The sequence below is a fragment of the Trematomus bernacchii genome, unplaced genomic scaffold (genome assembly GCF_902827165.1).
Source record: "Trematomus bernacchii unplaced genomic scaffold, fTreBer1.1, whole genome shotgun sequence".
NCBI lineage: Eukaryota > Metazoa > Chordata > Actinopteri > Perciformes > Nototheniidae > Trematomus > Trematomus bernacchii.
The window spans coordinates 6,274,308-6,302,136 of record NW_022987564.1 but is presented as its reverse complement, the minus strand read 5'-3'; the positions used below and the strand labels follow the sequence as shown (position 1 = coordinate 6,302,136).

Here is a 27,829-nt window from a genome sequence, read left to right as displayed (position 1 = left end):
GAGGTCCAGGTTAAATATTTCATATGTTTCACTGCCTGCCATTATGAGGCATTTTTCCATTTTTTTTCTTCATTTGTTAGATGTTTGAATTGAGATGTAAATCATAGAGTTGGAACGAACAGGATCCAATGTCTCCTTTGTGGTTTCATGGATGGAAGAGTGGAATTCACTTGAATTTCAGAAAACATCCGTTTGCTGCGTCGTGGACATAACCATGGAAATCCCGTGGTTCTTATCATGACAACCAGTGGTCATACATGCGCGTACAGTTTCCTGCAGAAACCTACGCTTCATTCAACCACCAGCATGACTGTCAGCACATAACAATCACCCCAGGACCGCAGTGACCCATGTTTTTGTTTTTTCTTTACAGCCGTGTAGACCAATGGAAATTCAAATTCGGTAAGAAATCTCCAAGATGACTCAATTATTTTAGGATCTGATTAATTTACTAGGAGAAACATTTAGGTAAACATTAAAATCTCAATAAAATCTTGTTTCTGATACAACACAGCATGGCACGGTGTAGCTGAACGAAATAGGGCAAACATAGAAAATAAAGTTAAAAACAATTAAACTATTGACTTTATTTTGAAGTTAATGCTTTCATGTTTGCTATTAACCACTACAGGTTGACTAATTGAGTCCCTTACTGGGATTGACAGGACATTTTGCATTGCTGTTGCTAAAATATACAGGGTTAGTTAAGGTAAATGGAGAAGTAAAAGGAAGACAGTGACTTGTAAAATGTAATCACAAAGGTTTAAATGAAACAATATCATATTGGGGAAAGCTTTTGAAGTTTGTGTGAATTGGGATTTTTCAGAAAATGGTTAAAACATTTGATAAGCTTCAACAGTAAACCTACTAAAGTACTATGATCCTGCCTGATATTTGTATTATGTCATAATGTAAGAACACAATCATACTAATAGCCTTTGAGAATGTCAAGGTTAAAGGTTGGTTGAACAAGAGAGTAACAAATACTTTTACATTTGTTAAGTATTTGCATTTGGTCAGTGCTTACTTGGATGATGAATTTGAAGTGAAATATAGTAGGGAAAGGCAGAAAGAGATAATAAGCCTTTTTTTAAATGCAGGTCTCAGTGAGAAAATCCAGTTAAGAAGATCCAGCAGTTCCAGTAGATGGTGAGAATTTCCTGTAACCCGGATCTACTTTGCCACTGAAACGACCAGAGGAACTCTCTTTTTTGGGGTAGGATCATTATCTTGCTCAGTACCAACTTGAACGCATAACTCTTAATGCACACTCTGACAGATCAGACTCTGATCTGAACTCAAACAAAGTTGACTTGGAACAATTTAGTCTTCATCACCCTGCTGCTTCCAAGTCAGTGTCTACTTGAAAGCAGCAGGGACCAAACCTAACACTCGCCTGTCGTCAAACTCGATTTAATTCAGTCTTTAGCTTGTAAATTACTGAGACTGGCTCCGTCACTTGGGCTGTTGGGTGAAATTCAGACACATTTCCTACATGTGCTGGAGAAAGCTGCTGATTTCCAATATCAATCTGGATAGCTATCAATCAATCAATCTGATATATAAATACATACAAATCTTTACTTAAAGGTGGGGTAGGTAATTTTGGAGAAACCAGCTCGAGTGCGCTAGAATTTGAAAATACACAGCCGGAAAAAATCTGCCACTTCCTTACAGAGCCCCTCCTCCAACACACACGAACGCGCACATGACCAATGAGGGCACGAGATAAGTTTGTGCACAGATGGAAGGCTGACAGGCAGGTAGGCCATCCAGTTATTTTAGCCGGGCCGGCTAAAATGATTGGTCGTGCTTTTTACAGTACTACGGCTTCCACAGATGACATTTTTTTATGGATTTTTTGTCAAAGCACTTAAGATATTCATTGCTATCGGGATGTTAAGAGCATTCCATGGAATATAACAAAAAGTGTATCTCGAGCCGGTTTCTCAAACTTACCTACCCCACCTTTAATACTTCATATAAATCCTTACTAACAGAATATAAAGCGTCAAATAAAATTGTAAAATCTCTCTTTAAACACTGCATTCCTCACATTGAAACCATGTCGGATGTATAGCTGATACGGTACCCACATTTCCAAAACACTGACTCACTTGTCCTTGAAATGTGAAAGTGAAATGCCTGTGAAGCCTGGTTATCTATTCTCCTCATCACTGCCTTTCCCGCTCACCATGGAGTCTTTGGAGAGTCCCTGATTTTCTCACCCACATCCTGGGTGCCAGCTGCTGTGCACTTTGCAAATGTAATTCTATCAAGGCCAACAGCGCTGCTCTCCGGCTCAGTGCCAGCCTGACCACGAGAGAGAAAGTGAGATCGAGCGTGGAGACTGAGAGGGTGGGAGGGAGAAAGGTCACTTGTCTGAAGGACTTTTAGCCACAGTGTCTGAATTCAGGGGAATAACGTTTTGGGCTGCAGCAGGCCAGGGTAACAATGATATACCGTCCTGTGGTGCATGCACAACCACACCCACCACTCCTCTGAATCTCCACCTAGACTATATTTCCCTGGCACAACTGTGCGGTGTTTGACGTGAAGTGTGTGGAAAGTGGCTCGAATTTCCAGGTAATACACCCACTGATGCAGATGACTAACTTGACCAGTTTCATTATGTCCTATTCCCAGAAGGCAATGTAATACCAAATTAGACCAGCAGGAATGGTTGGTTTCAGTATGGTAATTTAGCTAGTTCTTTAGATAATGTTAAAAGGAACAAGTTATTCATTAGTTCATTGGGTAAAACTAGGTGACATTTCCTGTTACAAAAGACAAACACTTGGAGACAAATGGGAATATAAACGTGTTTGTGGCCTTATTAAAACTGGACCAAAAGTGTATCAAGTATAATATAACAAACTCATCCTTGCTGAAGGTCATCGCAAAAGCGTTGTCATTGTCAGGGGAAATGATTCAGGTATCAGTTTTCTGGTCCACTTCCCTCCTCCTACTTCTCAGCAAGCATTCCTGTTATTTCACATAGCTGATATCAAAGACCTTCATCTTTCTGAACAATAACCGGAGTATCGAGAAAGATAGTGATATCATACAGTTTCACATTCATCAGTTTGTTTTTAATGATGTGGGGAGCCAGATCAAAAGCGTTTGTTATTGGCTGATTATCAAATGTCAGGTCAGATTGCATATTTGTACAGAAGGAGTGCCTGAAAACAGCACGAACAAAGCCTCGGCTCACAGAAATCTGTGCGTAGAAAAGACCCCTGGCCCTACTTTGTGTCTCTGATTTCCCCACGACACACTCACTGACAATGTTATGTCACGTGACACTACCTAACCAAGTCACATGATGTTGTGCATGTCGTCCCATTGTATTTTTCTTTACCAAACCAGTGTCAGTGACAGTTTTACAAAGTTAACAACAACTTTTAACAACATGCCAAGCATCTATGTCAGTGCCCGAAACATTTGACAAGAATGGATGAGATCACGTTTTAAATGTATTTATATATTAAACATCAGGTCTTTGACAGTGATGATGATGACTCATATTAAACAAGTATTACAAGTACTCTAAAGTCCTCCACTAACATTACAGACTAAAAACCAAGCCTGAATCTTGGTGTATTTATGGACTCACATGTTGTAATCCAGAACAAAGACAATTAAATTAAGCCTACTATGATCTAAGATATATCAACAATGACATGACGTACGTCTCGTGAGGAATTATAAAAACATTAATGAGTCTTTTCTAGGCTTACTGTAACACTAAACGCTGATTAAGTCCTCACTCAGAGCATAAAATCACTTCACTCATGTTCTCAGATCTTTACTGGCTTGCACTTCATCACATAATTGACTTGCCTCTGGTTTTGGATTCATTTGATGTTTTATGTAAAGCACTTACTATTCCCTTGTTGAAAATTAAAAGGTTTTATTGTCATGTGCACAAAAGCTAGTTGTTGGCAATGCATTTCTTAAAGGCACAGGCCCCGCAGTGCAACATACAATATACTAATAAGTAAATAAAAATGCAGGAATAATGTACAAATGTGCTTTACAAATAAACCTGCACACTCTATGGAGTATCTTATTGTTAGGGATGTTAAACCCTATGAGTTTAGTTATTTAAAATTAAGCTCTTTTTATCTGTATCACATAATCCAAATGTAAAATGTCCATAAAGACATTTATATTTAGCTTATATAAACATTAACATTAATAATGCAGGAACATATGAGGAAGACAAAATGTTTTTGACACAATTGTACTTGAAGCACATGATCTGTCTTTCATCCAGTTATAATAATATATTAATGATTTACATGATCATGGGGGAAAGAGTTAAGAAGTCAAAAGACAACTTTTCTAAAGCATCCTTCAGTGGAGAATAAAGATAAAGAAATGTTTGATCTCAGTAGTGGCATTAATGGGAAAATGTGCAATATATTTTGAGTCACACAGCACGAAGCATTGAAGTGAGATTAAACGTTTTTATTTTACACTTTTTTAAGTGTGCAGGGTTACAATGAAAGACAGAAGTTCATTTGTTTCATAAAAAGTATTGGCAGGTCAGAGAAGTGGATGACAGAGTATTGTGTATTGGAAGGGAGTGGTGTGAGTAGATTTGTGTTTCCTTTGAGTCTCTGTGTGATATCATACGTTTGTACTGTACTGAGTATGTGTCAGGCCAACAATTACACTACATCTTACACACTCTCTGGGAAACAGCAGCTCCAGGAAGCCATGACATCACCTCAAACTGTGAGTGGGTGTGTATGTCGATCCGTTAACTTCTTTCTCCAAGTAAGGTTAATGGTGTGTGAGTTGTGTATGTGTGTGTGTCCCTCCCCCTCCCTTTTGCGTCATCCATGGATGTGTCATCCTTACTTCTCCTCTATAGTTCGCGTTTCAGCAGTTCTCTGATCTCTTTCATGTGGGCAGGAAATATTAAATAATCTTCTGTGAGCGAGGACTAGGTGGGGGATTGTTTTTATTAAAATAAACTGCTGCCATCACTATGAAACTGCGGTCCACTTGAGAGTCGGCTAATGTGTGTGTATTGATTCAGTCCCCCTCTTTCCTTTGTACGTCTTATAAACACATACAAACACACAGCTGCTGTAGTGGACTTTGACTTTCTTCGGGAGAGCAGGGAGTTTCCTTCCTGGGTGAAATACTTTCTGGGTAATTCAGTGATTACCTCTCTGCTCCTGTGGTTAGCAGAGAGGTGGAGAATGAAAACACAGAGGCAAACTTTTCATCCTGAGAGTGAGCACACACTCAGCCAAACCTGCATCATACTACGAAATGTTTCATGGGTTAGCACAATGCACAACAAGACTATGAGTCACAGTGAGAATAAAACTACCAGATTAAGTTTGGTTTGACCTTGTTTCTCCAGGATTTAAGTAAAGAAAAAAGTCCCTTGGCATAATCCTTTAAACCATCACCAATAACAAACTGTAGTGGAAGAAGAACTCAGACCCTTTATTTAGGTAGAAGAACAAATACGACAACAAGTAAATGTGCAGCATTCAAACTCTGATTTAAATATAAGTACAGAAGAATATCAGTAATATAAGTATCAGATGTAAACGGACTTGTTCTACTGAAAAAGTATTCCTGTGACTGATACATTATATATGACTTTATATAACGTTACAGGTAGTGTAGTAAAGTCCCAACCTGTCGGTGGGAAGCTCTCCAAAATGTCACAAAAAATGTGATGGGTCAATGTTGCAAAAGAAAGCAGCCGTTCAAATAAATGTACAATATTTCCCTCTGAAATGTAAAGCAGCAGAAGGATTAAGGAGCTCAAGCAAAGTCTCTCACAAAATAAGTAACTCATTAAAAGTGACATGCAGCCATCTTACTTCTGCTGGGGAGAGTGAGAAGCTAACTGTGGAGGGTAGAATTGAAATGAAATGCACTTGCATAATGGACTCACATAATGAAAATACTTTTAAGTTCCAACCATTAAAGCAAAAATCCAATCTCTAATTCAGCTTGGACACTTTCCAAGTTGTATGAATGTATTAGAATAGATGCACTGCTTTTAAATTAAAGGTATTTTAAAAGCACAGTACTGGATTAATGCTGAGTCAACCTTATGTTACATTGCAGTGTTTCTCATCTTTGCTCTGCAGCTGCTGTTTATAAAGATTCCTGTTGTGGACATTGGTGACTCTGACTGTGTGACAGGGCCCTCTTGTGGTGCCACTTTGCAAACAGGAGTCATGACATGATGAAAGGGAAAGGGACAAAACTATCCTGGGTCTCATTTCCTCTTCTTCCTTTCTGTGTTCTCTAAACTGTCATGCTAACAAAGCGGTTCAGGTCAAAAGCAGGGAGAGGCAGAGGGGCATTATTGCTTTTGCTCAATTGATAACATCGATGTTGACTTGACAGATGCAGGGTCAAAGGTCAGGGTCCTTTGAGAAGATTCAGTGAACACTTGATTTTTAATTCAGCTCAAAGAAAGTGTGTCTTACCGCTCACGCATTATCCATGAGCATGTTTTAAAGGTCTCAGATGTCTGTAGTTGAGCTGAATCAGGACGGCTCGCACTCTGCTTGCTCAGTCATTCATCTGTCCGTCCATTAGAGGCCAAGAGGGACACAGAGCGGCTGCTGTTTAAGTGTACAACCTCCTCACGTAGGATAGAGAGACAGAGATCCAATTTCACTGTGACTGGAAGAAAAAAGAGGCCACTGACTCTGCACTGGGACTCACTCTGCCGTAGCACTTGCATTTGTGCATCTTTGCGTGTGTGTGTGCGTGTGTGTGTGTGAAGTGTTTAATAGTTAATAGGAGCTGTGTTTACTTGGCAGAGCTGCTGCCCACACAGCATATGCTGCTCTAATGCTGAGAGCTACAACTTTGGAAATAACTGGAAATGGATACAAAACAGTAGTATACATTTGAATATATTTGAACAGAAAGACTACCACAGTTGTTTGAGAATGATTTAAAAAATATTTTAAAACAATTGTAAATAGGAGGGAGAGCATGTGATAAAGATTGAAAGAAATATGTTTTTTAATTAGCACTGTTAACATGTAAACAGAATAAAAGATCACTTCTCTCAGCCGGCTCATAATGATCGTTTAGGTAAAACCCACTATGAAAGCAACACATGCAATTATTTTTATCAGGATCGTTTTTTCTAAACACACAAAGTTGTCACAAAACATAATGAGTCCTTCTAATCAATGGCCTCTTAATCAATATGTCTCCCACGAGATCTTCTACAGAGATAACACATTGCGTCTGCTTGACTTGCTATCCACTTCCACTACTCATTAAATGAGAAACAACACAAAAAAAGCACATTTCTAGTACAGACATTTGTAAACCTCATTTTCATATCATGCAGATGCGATCAAAACACCACAACACCCAATGTAAAAAAGACTCAGACTGTACAGTCAAATACACATGCTGTAGGACAAATCAAATAAAAAAGCATAATGAAAAAGCTACTACATTTATATTTTGTAGCTGTTTTTCTTTTTTAAATAACTTAAAGTGGACCTATCATGCTATATCTGAATAATATAGTGTAGGACCATTACCTATATAAGGCATATTTATACTTTTTTTTTTTCAAAATACCAAACAGATCATGCATTTTAGCCATGCCTCATTTTGCTCAATTTGACATTTTTTAGCTCCGTTTTTGCAAGGGCTGATTCAGTGAGAACAGCACCATCTACTGGCCTGGCATATGTACTACAGCGTCTCCAGCGCTTTCGAACGGCAATGGCCGTGGCTGTCTCCTCCTGATTGGTGGAGTTGGCCCAATAGCCGTAGTGCCACTGTCCTGACGTCAGGACAGTGTTCAAATCTGGATCAGTTTTTATCAGATCCGTTGCAGCCCCTTTTTTAGAGATTTGGGTATGGAGGAAAATAGAGAGGGTTGTGTTTTCTGACACTTGGTGAGTTCCCTGGAACACCGGGGACACATATTCATGTATAAAAGACGTACAAAAGTGCATTTTGCATGATAAGTCCCCTTTAAAGACTAACATAAGGATGAGTTTAACAGTAAAAGCATGAAAACACTGAGGGTCATGTCTGTTGAGCTGGAATTTTGCATTCATTTGTGTTTACTGTATAATATAAGGGTGATGATGTGACAACAAAACAATCACCTCTTACTGACAGGTGGGCCGGTGGAAACAGAGAGACACATGAACAAATAAAATGTGAGGAACAAAAGCACGACATGCAAAGAGGCGACAGGCAGCGTGACTTGCTAATAGACGTGCAGGTGCAGAGCTTTACTTTTGAAAAACATTATCCTCGATTTTATTTCTGTGTGACCTCCAACTGTCATCTCGGTTTATTACAACATCTGTTTTAGTGTGGGATGTTACAGTTCTAAAAGTATATTTTTGAATTGTGCTTCAATTTAGTGTTAGTTCCCTGTTGAACTCTTCATATCTGACACAGCTGCAGTTTACTGACAGCTTATAAGTTGCTGCTGCGGCCATTTCTCTTTGCAGTTTGAATAAAACAATGAACTACAGTATCGATAATAAATAATATCTCTCCTGTTTATATTTTCCTTTTTTTAGTTATCTAGATTGATGACATAAAAGTTACATTTTATATTACGAATTCAACGGGATGATTCACACAGTGTACATTTTCATAGATGCATTATAGGAAAGCACAACTTGAATAAATCCGATTGGTTTAATCACTGTTGTCTTAATACTGTGGCATATATTTACAAATGTGAATTTCTCTCCCGCTTTAATATCTTTCTGTACTTCATGCTCCACGCAGCGTACTGAGTATCAGCAGAATGCCTACAGACTGCTGCAGCAACTAGACGCCACTTGTGATTTTTCTTAACACACATTTGACTCCTAACAAGCAGCTTTTCTCTCTGATTAATGACATTAATAAGTAGGAAATAAAACCGCGCCCGCATTGATTTTCTATAATGACTGCGTCTATACCTTTTTGTATGGTTAGCTGCTCGACTGAGACTGTGTGTGTCGCAGGGAGGTATTAAAAGTATGAAAGACAATACACACTACACAGCCACATATAGGTGCCCTGTGTTGTCTCCTCCCTCCTCACCTGTGTCTTGTTGGTTTGATTAGTCCTGTGTGTATTTAGGTTCTGTTTTCCTGTTAGTGTGTGTGTGTGAGGTCCTGGTGACTATGTTCACATGAGACAGTCATATTGAGGCTGTGTATCCTGTACCACAAAGAGGAATAAATGCCAACACCGGGTTGTATTTGAACTCTCTGCCTCTGCCTCCTTGCTTGGTTGGGCCGCTCAATGGTCAGCTTCACACACGCCCACTCATGTTCCTTAAGCACTTTGGTTTATTGACCTTTTTTATTGTAAAGATCATTATGGTTCATTTATTCTATTCTGAGTAAAATTACCTTCTAGTTGGAGTGAAATGGCAGTAGAGTTGTTTTTAATATACACTACATACATAGAGTAAATAACCATTAAGCAGAGTCAAATCTAAGCACATAATAGAGTAAAATGAACTCTAAAAATACAACTCTGAACAAAGAGTACATTTTACTCTATATAGGTTGGGACCAAATGTAATATTTTTAGAGTAAAATTTTCTTCAATTTGAGGCAATTTTACTCAGAGAAATGTACTGTGTTGGCCCACACTATGAGAAAGAAACTCAATGCACACCTCAGTTTGTTTGAGCACAAATGATTTACAGAGAATGGAAAACATTAATCTTGACTGTATAGAGCTGTGTGAATGTGTTTTTAGTCTGAGCAAATTGAAGGAATCGTTGGACATTTTGACATCTTCTCAGCTAAATCATTGCAAGAAATGAAAACATGTATTTTGCAAAACATCAACTGTAAGTATTTTAGTGAGTTTCAGAAACAGTTGCAGATGTTTACCCCTTCAGTCTTCATGCTTAACTAAGCACCAACTAAGATCCGCCGATATCCCACATAACACCTGGCAATGAATTGGTGTAGGTCCAAAATTACTCATCTTTCTTAAAGTAAAGCTCTCCACTTCTGTTTCAGTTATGCCTTACTTCTTTCTGTTTCACTTCCCCAGTGCTTTGTTCGCTAAAAGGGAAACAAGAAGCGAAAGCTCCTACGTTTATGCAAAAACAAACCCCGCGTTCACTCATATCGTAGGAGTGAATGTTGAGGGACATTTATAGGCTTTCTCACTTTCTTCTTTGAGTCTAGTTTTTCCTTGGGTGACTGGGAGTGAATCCAGCCCATCTGTGGTGTTCTGGTTTTTTCCCAGAGTTCAAGGGCATCCTTCCAGCAGCCTCCTGGCACCGACTGCAGCAACATGCCCAGCAGTCGGAAGCAATGCCCATTTTCACACTGCCTGCTCACTGCCTGAGCCAGCAGACACACACACACACACACACACACACACACACACACACACACACACACACACACACACACACACACACACACACACACACACACACACACACACACACACACACACACACACGCTAATTAGTCATACCACATCCCCTTTTCTTACAAGCAAGTCGGTCCTTTTGGTTAACCTTAACTGCAAAGGCCCTCATTAAGCCAGCCACCCATGTGACGTTTGACCTTTCATGACCAACACTGTCTCACCGTGTGCTTATCAAGTTTTGCGTCCTGTCCAGATCTGACAGAGGGAGAGCAGTGCAGGGTGGAGTGGAGTCTACAAAGTTGAAAGAAGAAGACATTGAGACACAGAAAGAGCAGAAAAGACAGTAAGGGAGAGATGGCTGTACAAAGAAGTGTCTCTAGTTGCTGTGAGCTCCAGAGGGTGAATTGATTTTAGAATTGGTTGTCTTTGTCAGAGCCCACATGGTATTGATTGATTGCATCATCTCTCTTCATCTCCTCCTCCTCTGCTCTCTCTTTCATCCTTCAGCTCCTCTCCGCTTCATTCCTCTGCTCCACCCATGTCCTCCATCGCCCTTCCACTCCTTTCTTTGCTTCCTTACCTTCTCTTCCTTTTCCTGCCAACCTTGTTCCATACACACATACACACACTGATACACACTATCCTCTCCGGTTCGCACACTTTCCCTAAGTCATCAGTAGGAGCTGAAATACAACCTCTCCTGTCTTACTACAGCAATCCTGAACCCAAGAAAGAGAACAAATGCAACAGGAAACAAGCAATAAATAATCCAAACTCCTGTTTGACAGCCAAGCAGTTTGAGCTCGTGTGTGTGTGTGTGTGTGTGTGTGTGTGTGTGTGTATGTGTGTGTGTGTGTGTGTGTGTGTGTGTGTGTGTGTGTGTGTGTGTGTGTGTGTGTGTGTGTGTGTGTGTGTGAGAATTTAAACATCTGGAGCTCAGGATTGCCAGCTCTCCATATCCTCTGCTCCAACAGAGTAGACAGATCCATGGCCACACCATCTGAGGTGTGTGTGTGTGTGTGTGTGTGTGTGTGTGTGTGTGTGTGTGTGTGTGTGTGTGTGTGTGTGTGTGTGTGTGTGTGTGTGTGTGTGTGTGTGTGTGTGTGTGTGTGTGGTTTCATGTGGTGCACTGATAATGCTTCTCAAATACACGCTTAATAATGCCTGAAATATTGCTCAGTGTAATTGAGTGTGTGTGTGTGTGTATGTGTGTTTGTGGGATTGTGTGTGTGTGTTTGATACTGTGAGTCAATGATGTGTGTGTAACAGGGTCTTCTCACATGACTGACTGCAGTAGCAGACTGCTGTATATGCTATTTGTATTCCAGAACTGTGTGTGAAAAATGTACATAATGCATTATGCGCATTTTTGGCCTGTTCCTGTTCATTAATATTGATCAATTATGTGCAGACAGCACTTATTTTCTCAAGGTGTATCTAGTTATGATTATTTAATGTGATGTAATGTAAGTTTATAACAACTTTTCTTTCTGAAATTGTTTTGTAAAGTGATGAATAGCTTTGCTATAAATGTAGTGGAATCAAATGGAACCATATAGCTGAAAGTAGTAGAAGTATCAATAAGCATACAACTAAAATACTCAATTTGAGGAAAGGTCAAATCTCAAAATGTCTCTTAAATTAAATTACAGTGAATCATGCATTGCTTTCCACCACAGGACTTACAATAAAACAATTTGTATTTACCATTTAATTGCAGCTAAAACTGAAAACTAAAAAGTGAGTTTCACCTGAAACTTCTTCAGGTGTGTGCAAATGCTAAATAGACTGATAGGTAGAATATCAAATGAAAAATGAAGTTAAACGTAGAGCTTCAGTAACACTAGAGTAAGAACAGATTGTATAGTATGATTATAATTTATTTTGTAAAAGAGCTTAAAAAAAGCGAGAGATGGCCGACTTGAACAAGATGTAGACAATAATGAAAAAATAGCTGGTGGATCAAAACATTAGATAGAGATAGAAATTCAAATAACTTTTAATTACTCTCCTTCAATTAAAAAAGTATCCTCGAAGAGTGTCATCATGAGCCTCCCTGCACATTACGTTCTCATCAGAAACACACTTCACTGTGAGTACATTGATGTTGACTTCCTGTCCCTCTTGTGCACAACAAGTGAAATTGGTGCAATTTACTAACAAAGATGTAACAATCCAGCGTCAGAAAACATCGCGTCAAAGCATTTAGAATATTCCTTGAGGAAACAATTTACCAGCAGAGTCTCCTGTCCAACCTGATGCTGTCACACCTACACTGAAGCATCTGAGATACACTGAAGCATCTGAGATACAAAGACAATCTCCAAGCTGCCCGCGGCCCCTTCGATCTCCCTCAGTCCTCCCGTCTCCCGGGAGCGATGACAGATTGACGTTTGCCGGGTTGCCACACTCATTATGTCGGCAACCATATCTATCCTAATGATGCAGAGCCACGCTAAGAATGGATGGCACCACTGAGAAGCATATAATGGGCCTCAGGGGACACCGTAGTCCCTGCCACCTCTTCTCTTTATCCACTTAGCTGGATAAAAGTTTATATATCTTATATATATCTTCAATCTGCTGCCTTGGGCCAACACTCAAGATACGTGTGTGGGAGAGCAGGACTGGTATATGTGCCATTCTCTCCCAAGAGTTTCTGCTTTCTTCATTGTAATAATACAATACTGTAAAGTGCAGGACTGATTATCAGCATTTGAATTGGCCCGAATGAATCTCATATTTCAATCATTTATTTTGACCTCGCTCGTGAATCACAGTACAACGGGAAGGAGACAACAGCCAAACTGAAAACATTACGGCTCTAAAAATAATACACGAGTCTCGGTAAAGAGCAAGATGCCCACTCATGTGATTCAGTGAGACTAAGACACACACACACACACACAGGAAATGACTGCCCTGCTTCATGCTTATTCACAGATTTAAGTGGTTATTTAGTCACATTGCCTTTAAGATGGATGGACAAAACAATTGTCCTTTAAAGGAATATTTGCAAGTATCCTTATTCACTGTTTTACCATCCACATGTAGCACATATTTTCTGTAAAATATATTATGATGCATGTCTCCAGCTACTGCCATTATTTGGATAGATGCAGTGGCTGTTCAACATGTACAATTTCATAGCCTATTCTCTCAAGAGCAACTGTTAAATTGTAGCAAGCAACGGAGCGCAAGCTGTTCACAGCATGCTGTTTGGCGGTGTTAACGTTAATAGGGGTTCCCTCTCCATACACTTCACACTGTGTACATAATGCGCTACTAATAACTACGTCACATAAATATAAAGAGCTTGCAGTAGACTAGACACAACGTTTCCTCTGGTCTCTAGCAATCCAATCAGTATGTTGTGAAGTCGATGTCCGATGTTGAGAAATTCACAGGACTCCTATGGTTTTCATTTTTTAAGTCAGTTTGACAACATCGACAGATAGAGGCATTATTCCCCAGTCGGATGCCCGTACACCATTGTAAAAGAAGAAAGTATAAACTGAATATATTATTAAAAGAGCAGCAGGTGAACCTTAAATGATGGAAAACATGATGGAAAAATGCCATTTCTTACTGAGCAAACTGAAAACATGCATTAAAAACAGGTGGATGGAAACCTGTAGCCATTTCTTTAACCTTCATAAACCCAACCCAGTTTTATTTATAGTTTCATATGGAGACTTCTGTCTGACATTTCTGTCTGTCTTTGACATATTGTCAATGAGATAGTTATGAGGGCCAGAGGACCTGACTCTAAGCACTTACACTAACTCATTGCAGTGTACACAAAATGCTACAGTCCTAACGTAATGATAGAAGATAAACATAAAATTCAGTTGTTGACCGTTAGAACGATAAAAAGGGGGCTGAAATGCTGGAAACAGAGGAGATGAATGGGTCTTGGTTTGAAAGGCAGTAAAGGAGAGAGAGAGAGAAATTCAGTGTCATCAAGTCTGCCATTGATTCGAAGATACTGTACGCTTCAGGCATGGGGCCAAACTCTGCATCTCATCCCAGACTAATAAAGTCTGTGAACATTAACTTTCTATTGAGGCTGCTGCTATAAAACATGCTTATGTAACCAAACGTTCCAGAAACAATGACAGAGTGCCGATCTCCCAACGCCACATCCAGGCCGGCCAAAAGACACTTGATGAAATCTCTCATTGAGGTTTTTTCTGGCAAAGGGAAACAATCTTCCTGGGTTTTACAATCCATTTAGATCCAGAAGTATACTGTACAACTATATTCAATAACATTTTAAGTTCTCATTAATTAATCAACAATTCATTTAAGACTGACCTTGGAACATTGAAAGCCTACTAATAGCTACTAATACTCGCTTGCATTTAATCTTCAACCAAGTGTCCACAACACATGCGTGGTTTATTTATATTATTTTGTAAAACTACACTGTACATGTTTAGAAAGTTCAAGCTTTATACATTCATATATGAATTTCATGTATTTGTATGTGTTATGAGTAGGAACAAATGGGCTTTGGTCGGAACGCCACAGTCAGGGTTGGGTGACAGACTAACAGACTAACAGACATGTTTTAGCCTAAATTGGAAGTGTTGACAATATAATGTGGTTACAGTCCTTTATAATGAACTTTTTAGCATCTATATGACTGGATCTAAAGCCCTCCACATCCAGTTCTCCCTGTTCCTCCAGTGGTGTATCTATTAGCCTGACACCTCTTTCATCAATCACCTCCTGGTCTTACTGCCCCATAATAGAAGCCTTGTTGTTCGGCCCCTAATCGATCTGTTGTTTTGTCTGTCTGACTTTTGTTTTGTTATGTTTGTTTTTGCCCTATTACTTGTAAAGCGAAGTTGGGTCCCTTGAAAGGCGCTATATAAATGCAAGCTATTAAGCTATTATTATTGTTGTGTCATGAGCTGAACAACATCAGGAGATCAGAGGATTTAAATGATGGATCGATGGCTTGACATCGACAAATATGGAGCATAGAAAATCATTCTGCGGGCGTCAATGGGAGACAGTGAGATAGAAACAAGACTCGAAAGAAACAGAAGCAAAGTACCTCGATGACATTTCCACAATCCTCATGCTAATCCATCTAAAACCTGAGGCCTGTACTACGAAGCTGGTTCAACCTAACCTGGATATGTTTGAGTTAGCCGGTTGGCCCAATCCAAAACATACGCGCTCTGGCTAAACTGTACGACGACGCTGGTTATCAAGTGGATCGCTCAAGCCAGCCGTGTCCTATCTAGTTAGGTGCGCGTTCACATGAAAGTGGTGGTATTTGGAGCATTCGACCAATCTCAAACACGGACAAGCGTACTGACAGCGCAGCGCGTCATACTTCCTGAATGAAAAGTGAACTTTAATATTAGTCAAATATGAAGAAGTTGAACTTTAAACATCCATGACTTAAACACTTTATCCAGGATAAAAGCCACATAGTTGCACCTGCAAGGTGAATACAGCTGGTAAAAGAAAAAGCGTTTGAATGCGTACATCAACAGGTTTATGATATCACTGCCCCGTCCAAGACACGAGTGGATCTGACTTTAATTACATTTGACTCGAGTGTTTCGTCAACTTAATGTGTTGCTTAAAATAATACTTCTGCATACAGTATGTGACACTGTGAGTGTTGCACGGCCAGATACGGCTCAAGAAGCTGACTCAAATAAGGAAATATATGATACATTATGATGTGATATGATATGAATGATAATGGGACACATCGACGTCTGCACTCACAGTGCCGCGGACTGTACTTAATGTTACTCTGATCCGGTTACTTATGTCGTGGCAGATATTTAAGTAAGCTTTCTTAACGCTAATATTATAATAGTCAGATTGCTCTGAAGATGGGAGGGGATATTCTATTAATTTTCACGTTCACACAGTCAGTTGATTTTGGCCGGCCGTCTTTCCTGCAACAGCAGTTTTTCTGTATTTCCTCTATCCTGTAATATGAATTGATCGCTTTAAACTCCGCACACGGAGCTCTGATTGGTCAGCAGGCAGTGCTTTCACTGAGTTGATCTCTTAGCCTGCCACCTAACCTGCTCCGGAGCAGGTTTGCCGCTCAGCATAAGTTACCATGGAAATCTAGCCTGCTAAAAAGAGAACCAGCGTCGTAGGACCGGAAAGCCCGAGATTTCCCTGAAGTTAGCCGGCTAAGCGAAAATCCAGCTTCGTAGTACAGGCCTCTGGTGTCATAGCATGCTCTTAAAAATATATATGTAAAAACACAAAGTCAGTGCATTTCACCTACAGAGAGCCATTGAAAATATTGTTCATAACTTGAGAAAGAGTAAAAAAACATGCCTCAAAACATGTATTCAAATAAACCTCTCAGTTTTAATCTTGTATGCCGGCAATTATTTTATCTCCACAAGCTAAAAGGCTTCAGCCAAATACAGACAATGAGAGTAGAGTAGTTATTGAATCGTTTTTCATAGTCATTTGAATATAACAAAAGACAATGGCAACTGTTGTTAGCTCTTTTGCAAACAAGCTTCAGTTGGGCCATAACGTTTGCCATTAAGAGAGTGGACGAAGCTCCAGAGATGGATGCTACATGTAGCTAGATGGTTAGGCCGTTTTCCAGCACGGTGGGGCACCATACCACTATTGTGTCTTTAAACCAATATGGAATTAGCAAGCTAGCTACCTATTCAGCAGAAATGTTGCTAATTCATCTATATCTAATGCCTCACTGCATACAGAAAATGAGCAAAACAAGATTGTAACTCACCTGGGGATAGCAATTTGCTTTCCTATGACTTTGGTTTGAGCATTCATTTGTACAATTTTACTCTCTCAATATTTTGTAATGTTACTACTCCACTGCATTCGGTTTATTTAGAAGTTTATACTGAAGTTACTGCAACGGTTCACTTAAAAAGGCAGCTTCTCTGACCTTTCTAAACCTATTCTATTTTTACGGTTTCACCTGCTTTAAGGATCCTGGAACTGATGCTGAAAACATGAACACTGAATGCAAACACATCCCAGAAATAGTCAAGCTTATTGTAACGCTCTGCTCGAAGATCCAGCTTCCAGCTGCTTTTACCCTCTGTCGATAATTGATTGTTGATCATTGATCAGTTAAAAACCTCTACATGCACGCAAATACACATACTTAGGAACCCTGAATCATCTGATGTATGTTCATTGGGATGTGTTCTTTACAGGCTCAGTTCGAATGCTTTCAGAGTTTAAATAGCCAGATAAAAGAGTTGGCAGAGTTTTTGTTCTACAGAAACATATCAGGTTTAAATTCTCAACTTTTTTTATGTGAAATCCTTAAAGGTGGGGTAGGTAAGTTTGAGAAACCGGCTCGAGATACACTTTTTGTTATATTCCATGGAATGCTCTTAACATCCCGATAGCAATGAATATCTTAAGTGCTTTGACAAAAAATCCATAAAAAATGTCATCTGTGATTGGATGGCCTACCTGCCTGTCAGCCTTCCATCGGTGCACAAACTTATCTCGTGCCCTCATTGGTCATGTGCGCGTTTGTGTGTGTTGGAGGAGGGGCTCTATAAGGAAGTGGCAGATTTTCTCCGGTTGTGTATTTTCAAATTCTAGCGATCTCGAGCCGGTTTCTCAAACTTACCTACCCCACCTTTAATATCTCCAGTCGCAACACATAACTGTATTAGGTTAGTTGAAAGCAATAGTATTAAGTTAACCCTAATATTTTATTATTTCAACTTAACATAATTGCTTTCATCCAACCCAATACAGTTATGTGAAATCTGTTGACATAATACATTTAATTAAAGACACCGTTTCAGTTTTTCAGTGTGTCGTCTTCCTTTTGATACATTTTTTTCAATATTTTATATTTTTTGGATAGCACAGATTGATAGACAGGATGTGAAACTACACACTGCAAAGAGCTGCGAGCCAGAAACAGACCCATGCTGCTTGCTTTACAAGCTGATCCATCACAGTGATTTTTTTAAGTCAGGCTTTGTTTGCTGCTTAAATCCCTTGTTTGTTCTGTGTGGTGTTACACCCTAGTCATTGCTCTTGGATTATCTACAAGTCATAAAAACCTTATCTTAAAATAGCTGAGTATGGAGTGCAACTGACTTCCAACTTGAATCTTTCATTTAACTCGTGCACTTGTAGGTAAATACAGTATGCAAACACATGCTTGGGTGGCTCTGCCTAAAAAAACAAATCCCAGCTTTGTTTCCCTATCTTCTCTGTATGTCAGTTTTCTCAATTAGAAAATGTTGTGCCATGTTTATGGATTATTTTTGTTTGTACAACATGATCACTATCTTCAGGACCGCCTTAATAATTATCACACTTAATATTAGAAGAGTAGTAAGACGGTCGCCAAAGCAGTGGTCAGAAAGATGGAAAGCTCAGAGCTTACACTGGTTTCTATTGTTTGGCTCGGAGGGTTTTCTATGTGACAGTATTCAAATATGAGTTGTAGCCTCAAATGCCAGCCACAGTTGCTCTGCTGACATCCAGGAAGAGACATCCAGCCCCGACTCGCTGTGGAAAGGTGAGAAGATAATGTTTTATTCAGCAGCTATGATCTTAATTGAATTAAAATGTCAATTTTAGGTTGAATTTAAGCATTACAAAGCACTTATTTGTCTTGTAAATCTGTGTTGAATTGCATTTAAATAGATGGTGTTCTGTATATAGATTATTTTAGTCACATTTATTTAGACAACAAACTGTCATAATTGATTGTTTTGAAAAGCCCCGCCCCACTCAGTTAAAACTGGATTTAGAGTTACTAGTCTTGTATGTGTTTTATACAATGGAGTTGTTTCCCTTATTACTGATAGGGACACAACTAACAACCCTTCATTGTTCTTATTGAATTGACAATTGTCCCAAACAGATTTTAATATAGATGAAGGTGGCTGGTAAAGCACATGTGTGGGAGGGGCTGCCGGTTCCCCCATTCTTTATTCACATTTCAAATGTGTTGTCAAATGATATCCTTGATATTACTTCAGGTAGAACACATTTGACTTGCACTGGTAATGTAACAGCCCTGTAGCACTATGTTATGGACAACAGTACTTATGTTATCATCTTAAATCCATCATTTTGTCTAGGATGACAGGTCTAAAAACCTACAATACCAATAAGGCTTGACCACTGTTACAATGTTGAAGATGACATTGAAAGGCGTGAAACAGAGTGGTAGCGATTTCACTCTTTGATGTTGAATTTGTAAGCAAACGCATTGTTATAGTTCCTATAATACCTGCAATATTAAGTGATTTACGCAGTAGAAATGCACCTTGGGAGCTGTAATGAACTCTTCCCCAGACGTTGTTATGTACAGAAGCTTGTACCTTCTTCAACTTTTAATCAAGACACATATATTCCCTAATCTCAGTTGTTAATATTTTGAGATTTATACATTTAAGGGTGGGGTAGGTAAGTTTGAGAAACCGGCTCGAGATACACTTTTTGTTATATTCCATGGAATGCTCTTAACATCCCGATATCAATGAATATCTTAAGTGCTTTGACAACAAATCCATAAAAAAATGTCATCTGTGGAAGCCGTAGTACTGTAAAAGTACGACCAATCATTTTAGCCGGCCCGGCTAAAATGACTGGATGGCCTACCTGCCTGTCAGCCTTCCATCTGTGCACAAACTTATCTCGTGCCCTCATTGGTCATGTGCGCGTTCGTGTGTGTTGGAGGAGGGGCTCTATAAGGAAGTGGCAGATTTTCTCCGGTTGTGTATTTTCAAATTCTAGCGATCTCAAGCCGGTTTCTCAAACTTACCTACCCCACCTTTAACTTACTTTTTTTGTAATCATCACATCCGTTTCTCTTCTGCTTCCACAGATGTTGAGACCAGACTATAAGAAGAAATTGTGGTTAGCAAATAAAGCAGCTCTCTGCCTTATCTGCTCTGCTCTTACAATCACTCAGTATTACAACGCTCGATCTCCTGTGAGCCCACCTACTCCGACAAAGCCCATAGTCCTGCTGTGGTTCTGGCCCCTCGGTGTCAAGTTTGACCTCAAAGGTTGCTTGACCCACTTCAACATTGATAGCTGTGTTCTGACAGATAACAGATCCCTCTACAGCAAGGCCAAGGGGGTCATTTTCTACCATAAAGATATATCCTGGGGGTTACAAAACATGCCGAAGGGTCCACGTCCGGCTTTTCAGAAGTGGATTTGGTACCACGTAGAATCCCCGGCAAACACAGCAAAGCTCCCTGGTCTGGACAACCTTTTCAACTTAACACTGAGCTACAGGAGAGACGCTGACATCACGGTGAGGAACGAGCTCACTATCAGGAAGACAGAAATGACAGAGGACTTTGTTTTGCCAAAAAAAGACAAACTGGTGTGCTGGATAGTCAGTAACACCAACCATGGCACTGGAACAGCTGTGAGAGAGAAATATTATCATGAACTGTCCAAACACATTGAAATCCACGTCTTCGGTGCAGCCTTTGGAGGGAAGCGTTTGAGCTACGAGGACTACTACTCCACCATAGCCAGCTGTACGTTTTACCTGTCGTTTGAGAACTCAGTCCACAGAGACTACATCACAGAGAAGGTTAACGGGCCCCTCGTGGCCGTGGCGGTCCCTGTAGTATTGGGACCGCCAAGAGAAAACTACGAGCAGTTCCTTCCCTCCGACGCCTTCATTCACATCAACGATTTCCCTGATGCAAAGTCACTGGCACAGTTTCTGCTGGGCATGAAGGACGAGGCGTACATGCGTTACTTTGAGTGGAGGAAGTTCTTCATGGCCGCCCCTCATCTCCTGTCCATGTACAACGAGTTCCTTCAGCCCATCTGCCTCGCCTGCGACCACATGTCAAGAGACCGGGATTTCCATATAGTTCATGACCTTTATAAGTGGTACTTTACGTGAAAATGCCAATAAAAACAACATTTGAAAGTGGCTCAGACACATGTACATTCATTACTAGATTCTTTAATATTGTACCTTTAGTCGAGAACTTGTGGGCACTGTATTTTGTTTAAAGTATTTGTTAAAAACTGGTTGAAGTCATACACAGCAGTACCATTAAGACTGGACACATTGATACACTACATAATCCTGTATTTACACTCCTGTTTTTCTGAATAAACAAGATATAACATGTACAGTTGTAACTTGTAGAGGTGCTTATCATGCTGATTTTGATCTTTTAGACAGAACCTGGCTTGCTGCTTCACCTGTTTCTAGTGTTAAGGCTAAGCTAAGCTAACCTGCTGCTGGCTCTGGCTTCAAACAGGGATGAATATAAATCTTCTTATATTATTCACAGTAAAAAAAAGAGCCAATTCGTGCATTTCCTATGACATCACACTGTTCCTTAATCCCAAATAATGTTTAGTTTCATGAACAGGTTAAAGGTGGGGTAGGTAAGTTTGAGAAACCGGCTCGAGATCGCTAGAATTTGAAAATACACAACCGGAGAAAATCTGCCACTTCCTTATAGAGCCCCTCCTCCAACACACACGAACGCGCACATGACCAATGAGGGCACGAGATAAGTTTGTGCACAGATGGAAGGCTGACAGGCAGGTAGGCCATCCAATCATTTTAGCCGTGCTTTTTACAGTATTACGGCTTCCACAGATGAATTTTTTTTAATGGATTTTTTGTCAAAGCACTTAAGATATTCATTGCTATTGGGATGTTAAGAGCATTCCATGGAATATAACAAAAAGTGTATCTCGAGCCGGTTTCTCAAACTTACCTACCCCACCTTTAAGTTGTATATTGCTAACAAACAACAAAACAGAACAAGGTGTCACCATCATTTTTCTTTGAATTAGCCATATTATCTAAAATGTATTTTTTACGTGTGATCATATCCATATTTTATTTAGGATGTGGATAAGTGGTGAAATGATTAATCCATTTTAGGTATAGTTTTTTTAAATTATTATTATTTATTTTTGTTTATACTCTTCAAGGTTTCCCAACCGTAGGAAGCAAATGTCCATCCAGCCCACGGGTTAATCCGTCTTCCTGTCACTCTGCGTGTGTTTGTGCATAGGATTGTCGAGAAGAGACAAAGATGCTGTGTGTCTATTATTTGCTAAAGTTAGTTTGTCATGTCATGTGTCTGTTCATTCGTGCTCTCTTTATGTTTCTCATCCTCAGTGTGGGTTAGCAGGTTAGCTGCAGAGCTGAAGAAAATGGATGGAGATGCAAATAAATCAGGCTCATGATTTTCTAGTTAAATACAAAGGGATGGATTGTGGTGTGTTGTTCCACATGTAAACTCTAAAGAAAAACAAAAGAGAAGGCAATACATTTGTTTGATGCTGGCTAAGAATGTCATTTTTCTTTCTTGAGGAAAAGTTACTTTGATTATATTACATTTGTTATACTCTGTAGATGTAACCACTTCACATAATCATAATAAAAGTTATTTTAGCCACTCATTTTGTTAATGTTTCAATCAACGACATCACAGAATATTTGTACAGGTAACCTTTTTGTCAGAATCCCAGAGGGACTTTGAATGTTTAAACATTAACCTTCAAAAGTCATTGCCACCTACTTGTATGCAAATAAACCTTGTTAAAGTTTAAAATGTTGACTCGCTTGTCTGAAACTGCTTTGTTAAGCTAATATAGGAGTAGGTGGAGCATCAGTGAAATGTCACACCTTTTGGGTTTAACCTGTACGAAGAACGAGGGAGACGACAGCAAGATCTCTCCAGCCGAGTTGGACTTGTGCGCAGCTTTATCCTGGATCCTGCAGAATATCTACACACTCACCTTCAACTCCAAGGGACAAGCAAGTCATTTGAGTACATTTACAAAACACTTTAAATGTTTTAGGCAGGGACATTTCGTATGGCAGATTTTAAGCTGATTTGGATCTGAACCTGCAGACAACTTGTCCTTGGAAAAGATACTGAACCAACTTTTCTATACAAATAAATGTGTAAATGTAAAGTACATTCTAGATGTCGTTGTACTTTTTTAGATGTTTTCATTCGAGTTTTGTATTGTGAATGAATTACTGCTATTATATTTACTGTTATTTGAGACTCCTCTTAACCCTGTCCGATAACTTATTTGAGAACTTTAAAATGATATATTGTTAATACTGAGGGAATCTGTTTTACAGGATTCTCCTTTCCTTACAGATTTGATATGGCTACACTCTTTTGTGATTTACAAACCAAGGGGAAAGTCATTCTCATTCTGGCTGTAATCATAGTTGAGGTTTTGATGTACCACGTGTCACTTCCATATAAAAAAATATCGCATCCTGCCCCGGCTCGTCCAAAGACAAACAGCACGCACGTGATACAAAACACGGACAAGCCTGTACTGCTGCTGTGGTTCTGGCCTGAAAACAAACGTTTTGACCTTCAAGACTGCAAGACACTTTTTCAAATTGACACCTGCCACCTCACAGATGATAGATCTTTATACTCCAGAGCTCAGGGAGTTTTGGTATTTCACAACGCTATCCAGGATGACCTCTCCAACCTCCCCACTTCACCTAGACCCAGCTTTCAGAGGTGGATCTGGTTTAACACGGCCTCGCCTAACAACACTCGCAGAATCAAAGGCACTCAAGGCCTTTTTAATTTAACCATGAGCTACAGGAGGGATGCAGATATCCATGTCCACTGGAGACTGACTCTCAAGAAGGACACGGATGAAGATTTTGTGCTTCCCAGGAAGGAACGATTGCTTTGTTTGATTCTTGATAGAGGTGACCCCCACACACAAGCATGGAAGAGCTACTATGAAGAGCTCACTAAACACATAAAGGTGGATGTCTTTTACAGCTTGTCTGCCAGTTTCTCAAAGAGTAAGAACTATTTCCAGACTGTCAGCAGCTGCAAATTCTACCTTTCCTTTGAGAGTTCAACTCACAGAGATGACATTACAGAATCGTTCAATGGACCTCTTGCAGCTGGCACTGTGCCGATAGTTTTGGGCCCCCCGAGAAGGAACTATGAGGATTTAGCCCCAGGTTCCTCCTTCATACATGTAAATGACTTTCCTCATGCCACAAAACTGGTTGAGTTCCTCCTGAGGCTGGATAAGGATCACAAGGCTTATATGAGATACTTTGATTGGCGGCGATTTTATACTGCTAGACGTCATCCTACTGAGGAGAATCGTAAGTTTTCACACGCTATCTGCCAGGCCTGCTATCATGTGGGTGTGAACAGGGTGTACAGAGTTGTACCTGATCTGTACAAGTGGTTCTTTATATGAAGCTACAGTGATCCACTGCCCCTTTCAACTCTTTCAAAGAGACACATTTGAATCATGATATAGAGAGAATTACTCTTGTATTGTCTACTTTTGTACATCAAGGATATAGTTCGCTACCACCTTCCTCTGTGAGTGGGAACTCATCAAAAATTCACCTGTTTGCTATCCTGGAAGCAAAATGGTGAAAACAAGCTCCCCTTTGAATATGTGCATGCCCACACGTCTTCTGTCAGCAGACTGAAAACCCACCTGTTTTGACTGCACACACCTCCCATTTCTGAATAGCTCTTAAAATGGCTTGGCTCATTTGAAGCTAACGAGGATTCTTGCTGTTCTGAATGTGTATCCTCGTGGTTCATTGCACTCTAATTTGCTTTGTTTGAAAGCATCAGCTAAATGAAGTGTAATGTGTATGAAAACAATACAACTTTTGGCTCAACACAGGTATGCCAGACTTTTTCATGAAACTACTTAATAAAGACTATTTTAGTTTTCTTGGGTTTTTGGATTGAACTCTAAACTAAACATTATGACCATTAAAGGGTCAGTTACTCATATGATTCATTTGCCCCAAGGGTGTTCAGTGAATTACACAGGGTATTGGGGCACTGTTTTTGGAAAAGCGATGCTGTTGAATTTTTCCAAGCTGAAAGATGTTAAGATAAAGAATGCCAAAAAACAGATATGAATGCTGGCAATAATGAATTACAATAAGATGTATTAAACCTATGTATGCAAGTGACTTTGTGCTTTTTTAATTATTATTTCTAATGCTATGTAGGTACTGAATACACTAAAAACGTGTCACACACTATCATTTCTTGAATGTGAGTCTTTAAAGAAGACTCTTATTTGATCTATTTAAAAACGGTGTATAAATATGATTTTGTTTTAGTTTTCTATCCCCTCTGCCTTTGTCTTATGTTAAGAACAATTGCCTATAAAGGTAACATAACCTTGCCTTAACGCACACTGTTTATTTATCCAGGTACTATAGTTTAATGAGCAGCTCAATGAACCTGAGCACTCTGAGCTTTATAACTATCATGCTGTTTGAGTTTTCCACATGAGGGCGGAGGCTGTGACTCTTTTGGCCCTGTATTGCGCGCGTGTCTGAGTGTGCACGCGAATCCCCACATCAAGTGTGTGCTCGCGGTGATGCTAAAGTACCTTGGACAGCTCCAGGCAGCACACACGCACTTGAGCAAGCGGAGATACTCTCTCTTTAAAACAATTTCCAACCACAGAGCCAGCTCACCTCCTCCAGTTTAGTTTACTTTAACCTTTCCACTCTACGCGACCCTACTTTTTTCGGATAACCCCTCCTTTACAGCCCGGTATGGAGCAGTAGAGACGCGGACTACTCTCTCGCCCTCCGGCTGGAGCTGAGGAGATGCCCGGGGCGGGATGTGCTCCAGCCGCAAGATCCTGTGGAGCCTGCTCCTGCTGTCCGTGGTGGAGGTCGGCCTGGGTGTGGCGAGCATCGTCCTGGGAGCCGTGGGCATCAGCTGGGTCCGCGGAGAGCACAAGCCCCAGCAGGGCGACGCGTCCCCGGTGTGGAGCGGACTCTGCGTAAGTCCTGAAACAACTTCTCTTCTTTCCTGCGTTTACTTTCAGACAGCATATCCACGTCAGGTTAGGATAAATATATCAGGGATGTTGTTAAAGGAAGTTACACGGCTAAAACTCAGGGGAATTATCTGTCTCTGTTCTTATTCAACATTGAATGTACATACTAAAACGTTCCTCACAGAGAATGGGCGGTACATATCTGTATATTAAAGTCAGGTATATTAAACTAAGTTGGCCTTTTAAAGGGAAACCATGATAAATAGTTTGAAAATAATGCTTTTATTTCTTTTTTATTTAGTTTTATTCTGACACCATTCTTCCTAATAACTCTTAATAAAAAAAATGTACACAAAAAAATCAGGCTACACATCAACGTTTTTCTTAAAAGTCTACCAATTAAGTTTTGTTTCTGTGATTCAGGACACTTTTAACTTTTACATCACACACTGAAGTTGATTTTGAAGTCACAGTATAAAGCTTTAAAAGGTATTCAATTGACATGTCGTCATACTGGTGGTGGTTTATCTAATATTAATCACGAACTGGAAGCTGAAGTTGCCAGTTTTAAGACATAGGATGTGGATAAGACTACATTTGTTGTTGGTCACATATACTGTACATTCGTCCTTTCTGTGTTAGTTAGTTCAATGCGATGTTAGAGAGATACAAACGGACATTTGGTCTATAGGTTCCTCTGTGCCACAGTTAGGGATCAGTTTCATTCATTCATGCTTGAATTACTGCTCGGTTCTTAAGCTTTTACGCACAAACCTCCCCTCTCCCCTCTGCATATGTCTCCTCCTTTTACAGTGCACTCTCTTCCTCATTTTCTTGATTTTCTGCAGAGCAATGAAAAGTTCAGTTTCTGACATTTTTAGAAGATATATATAGTCTCCAATTACAATATTACTGCTGCGAGTGTGTGGAGCTCAGGAACTATAAGTCATATATTAAAGTATCTGAATCTGGTTTCAGTATCTCTTGATGTGTAAATATCTGCAAAGAAAGAACTTAGTTATATTATACTTTATATGTTTTTGTGTGGGTGCATAGTGTGTGTTTAAAAAGCTGTCATTCAGTGTGACATCTGTGTGTTTAACCTCACAGCTGTCTGCTCAGTCAGCCCTTGTCTCTTGTGACTATCCAAGAGGTTTTATATCTCCTCTCAGGAACTGGGAGTTATAGTGACTGACTGTTCCCCCCAAAGTAGATTGAATGTCCAACTTTTGCACATATTTAGTGTGCTGCTGAATCTGGAAAATGATCCTCTTCATATCTAAATATATCTATCAGGACTTTTTGAGTTATGAATGTTTTTCTACTGATAAGATTACTTTGGTTCATTTTGTCATATATTGTTAAAAGTTATTGGGCAGCCCTTTAAAAACCAAAACATCATCTGTTACATTTCTGACTTAATCCATAATGATTTGGAGTTTATCATTTCTAAATCAAAACATAACCCTTTGCCTTTAAAGGAAAGAAGCCTAAAATCTAGACACCATGTATTCAGACGTGACATATATACATTTAAGGGTTTTTATATTTTTGTACTGAAATAATAAGAATATTTTCAGAGTGAAACTGAGAAATTCTAATTCACATTTACAACAGATATAATACAATTACCTGAAAGCAACTTGAAACAAAA

The 27,829-nt window shown here is 39.6% G+C and overlaps 3 protein-coding genes and 1 long non-coding RNA gene across 4 annotated transcripts in view; all 4 read left to right on the top strand.

Moving 5' to 3' along the window:
- On the top strand, positions 1-23,229 carry LOC117477504. The gene is made up of 3 exons (XR_004555350.1): positions 1-402; positions 1,101-1,216; positions 22,330-23,229. It is a non-coding gene; the product is annotated as an uncharacterized LOC117477504 (long non-coding RNA).
- Positions 20,147-21,780, top strand: LOC117477503 (4-galactosyl-N-acetylglucosaminide 3-alpha-L-fucosyltransferase 9-like). Its single transcript, XM_034124172.1, has one exon. It carries the CDS (start codon positions 20,228-20,230, stop codon positions 21,272-21,274), a length of 1,047 nt encoding a protein of 348 aa, XP_033980063.1. The 5' UTR covers positions 20,147-20,227; the 3' UTR covers positions 21,275-21,780.
- A 280-nt stretch (positions 23,230-23,509) lies between the features above and the next one.
- On the top strand, positions 23,510-25,298 carry LOC117478217 (4-galactosyl-N-acetylglucosaminide 3-alpha-L-fucosyltransferase 9-like). Its single transcript, XM_034125163.1, has one exon. It carries the CDS (start codon positions 23,524-23,526, stop codon positions 24,604-24,606), a length of 1,083 nt encoding a protein of 360 aa, XP_033981054.1. The 5' UTR covers positions 23,510-23,523; the 3' UTR covers positions 24,607-25,298.
- A 423-nt stretch (positions 25,299-25,721) lies between these two features.
- LOC117478129 (transmembrane protein 196) overlaps positions 25,722-27,829 on the top strand; it is a 6,567-nt gene continuing 4,459 nt past the window's right edge. Inside the window, exon 1 of the mRNA XM_034125037.1 lies at positions 25,722-26,178. Coding sequence (XP_033980928.1) covers positions 26,014-26,178 — 165 coding nt within the window. The 5' untranslated portion in view covers positions 25,722-26,013. The remainder of the gene's footprint in view (positions 26,179-27,829) is intronic.

Bases quoted from the DNA above. Each gene is read 5' to 3' on its own strand.
- LOC117477503 (XM_034124172.1), top strand. From the start codon at position 20,228: ATGTTGAGACCAGACTATAAGAAGAAATTGTGGTTAGCAAATAAAGCA.
- LOC117478217 (XM_034125163.1), top strand. From the start codon at position 23,524: ATGGCTACACTCTTTTGTGATTTACAAACCAAGGGGAAAGTCATTCTC.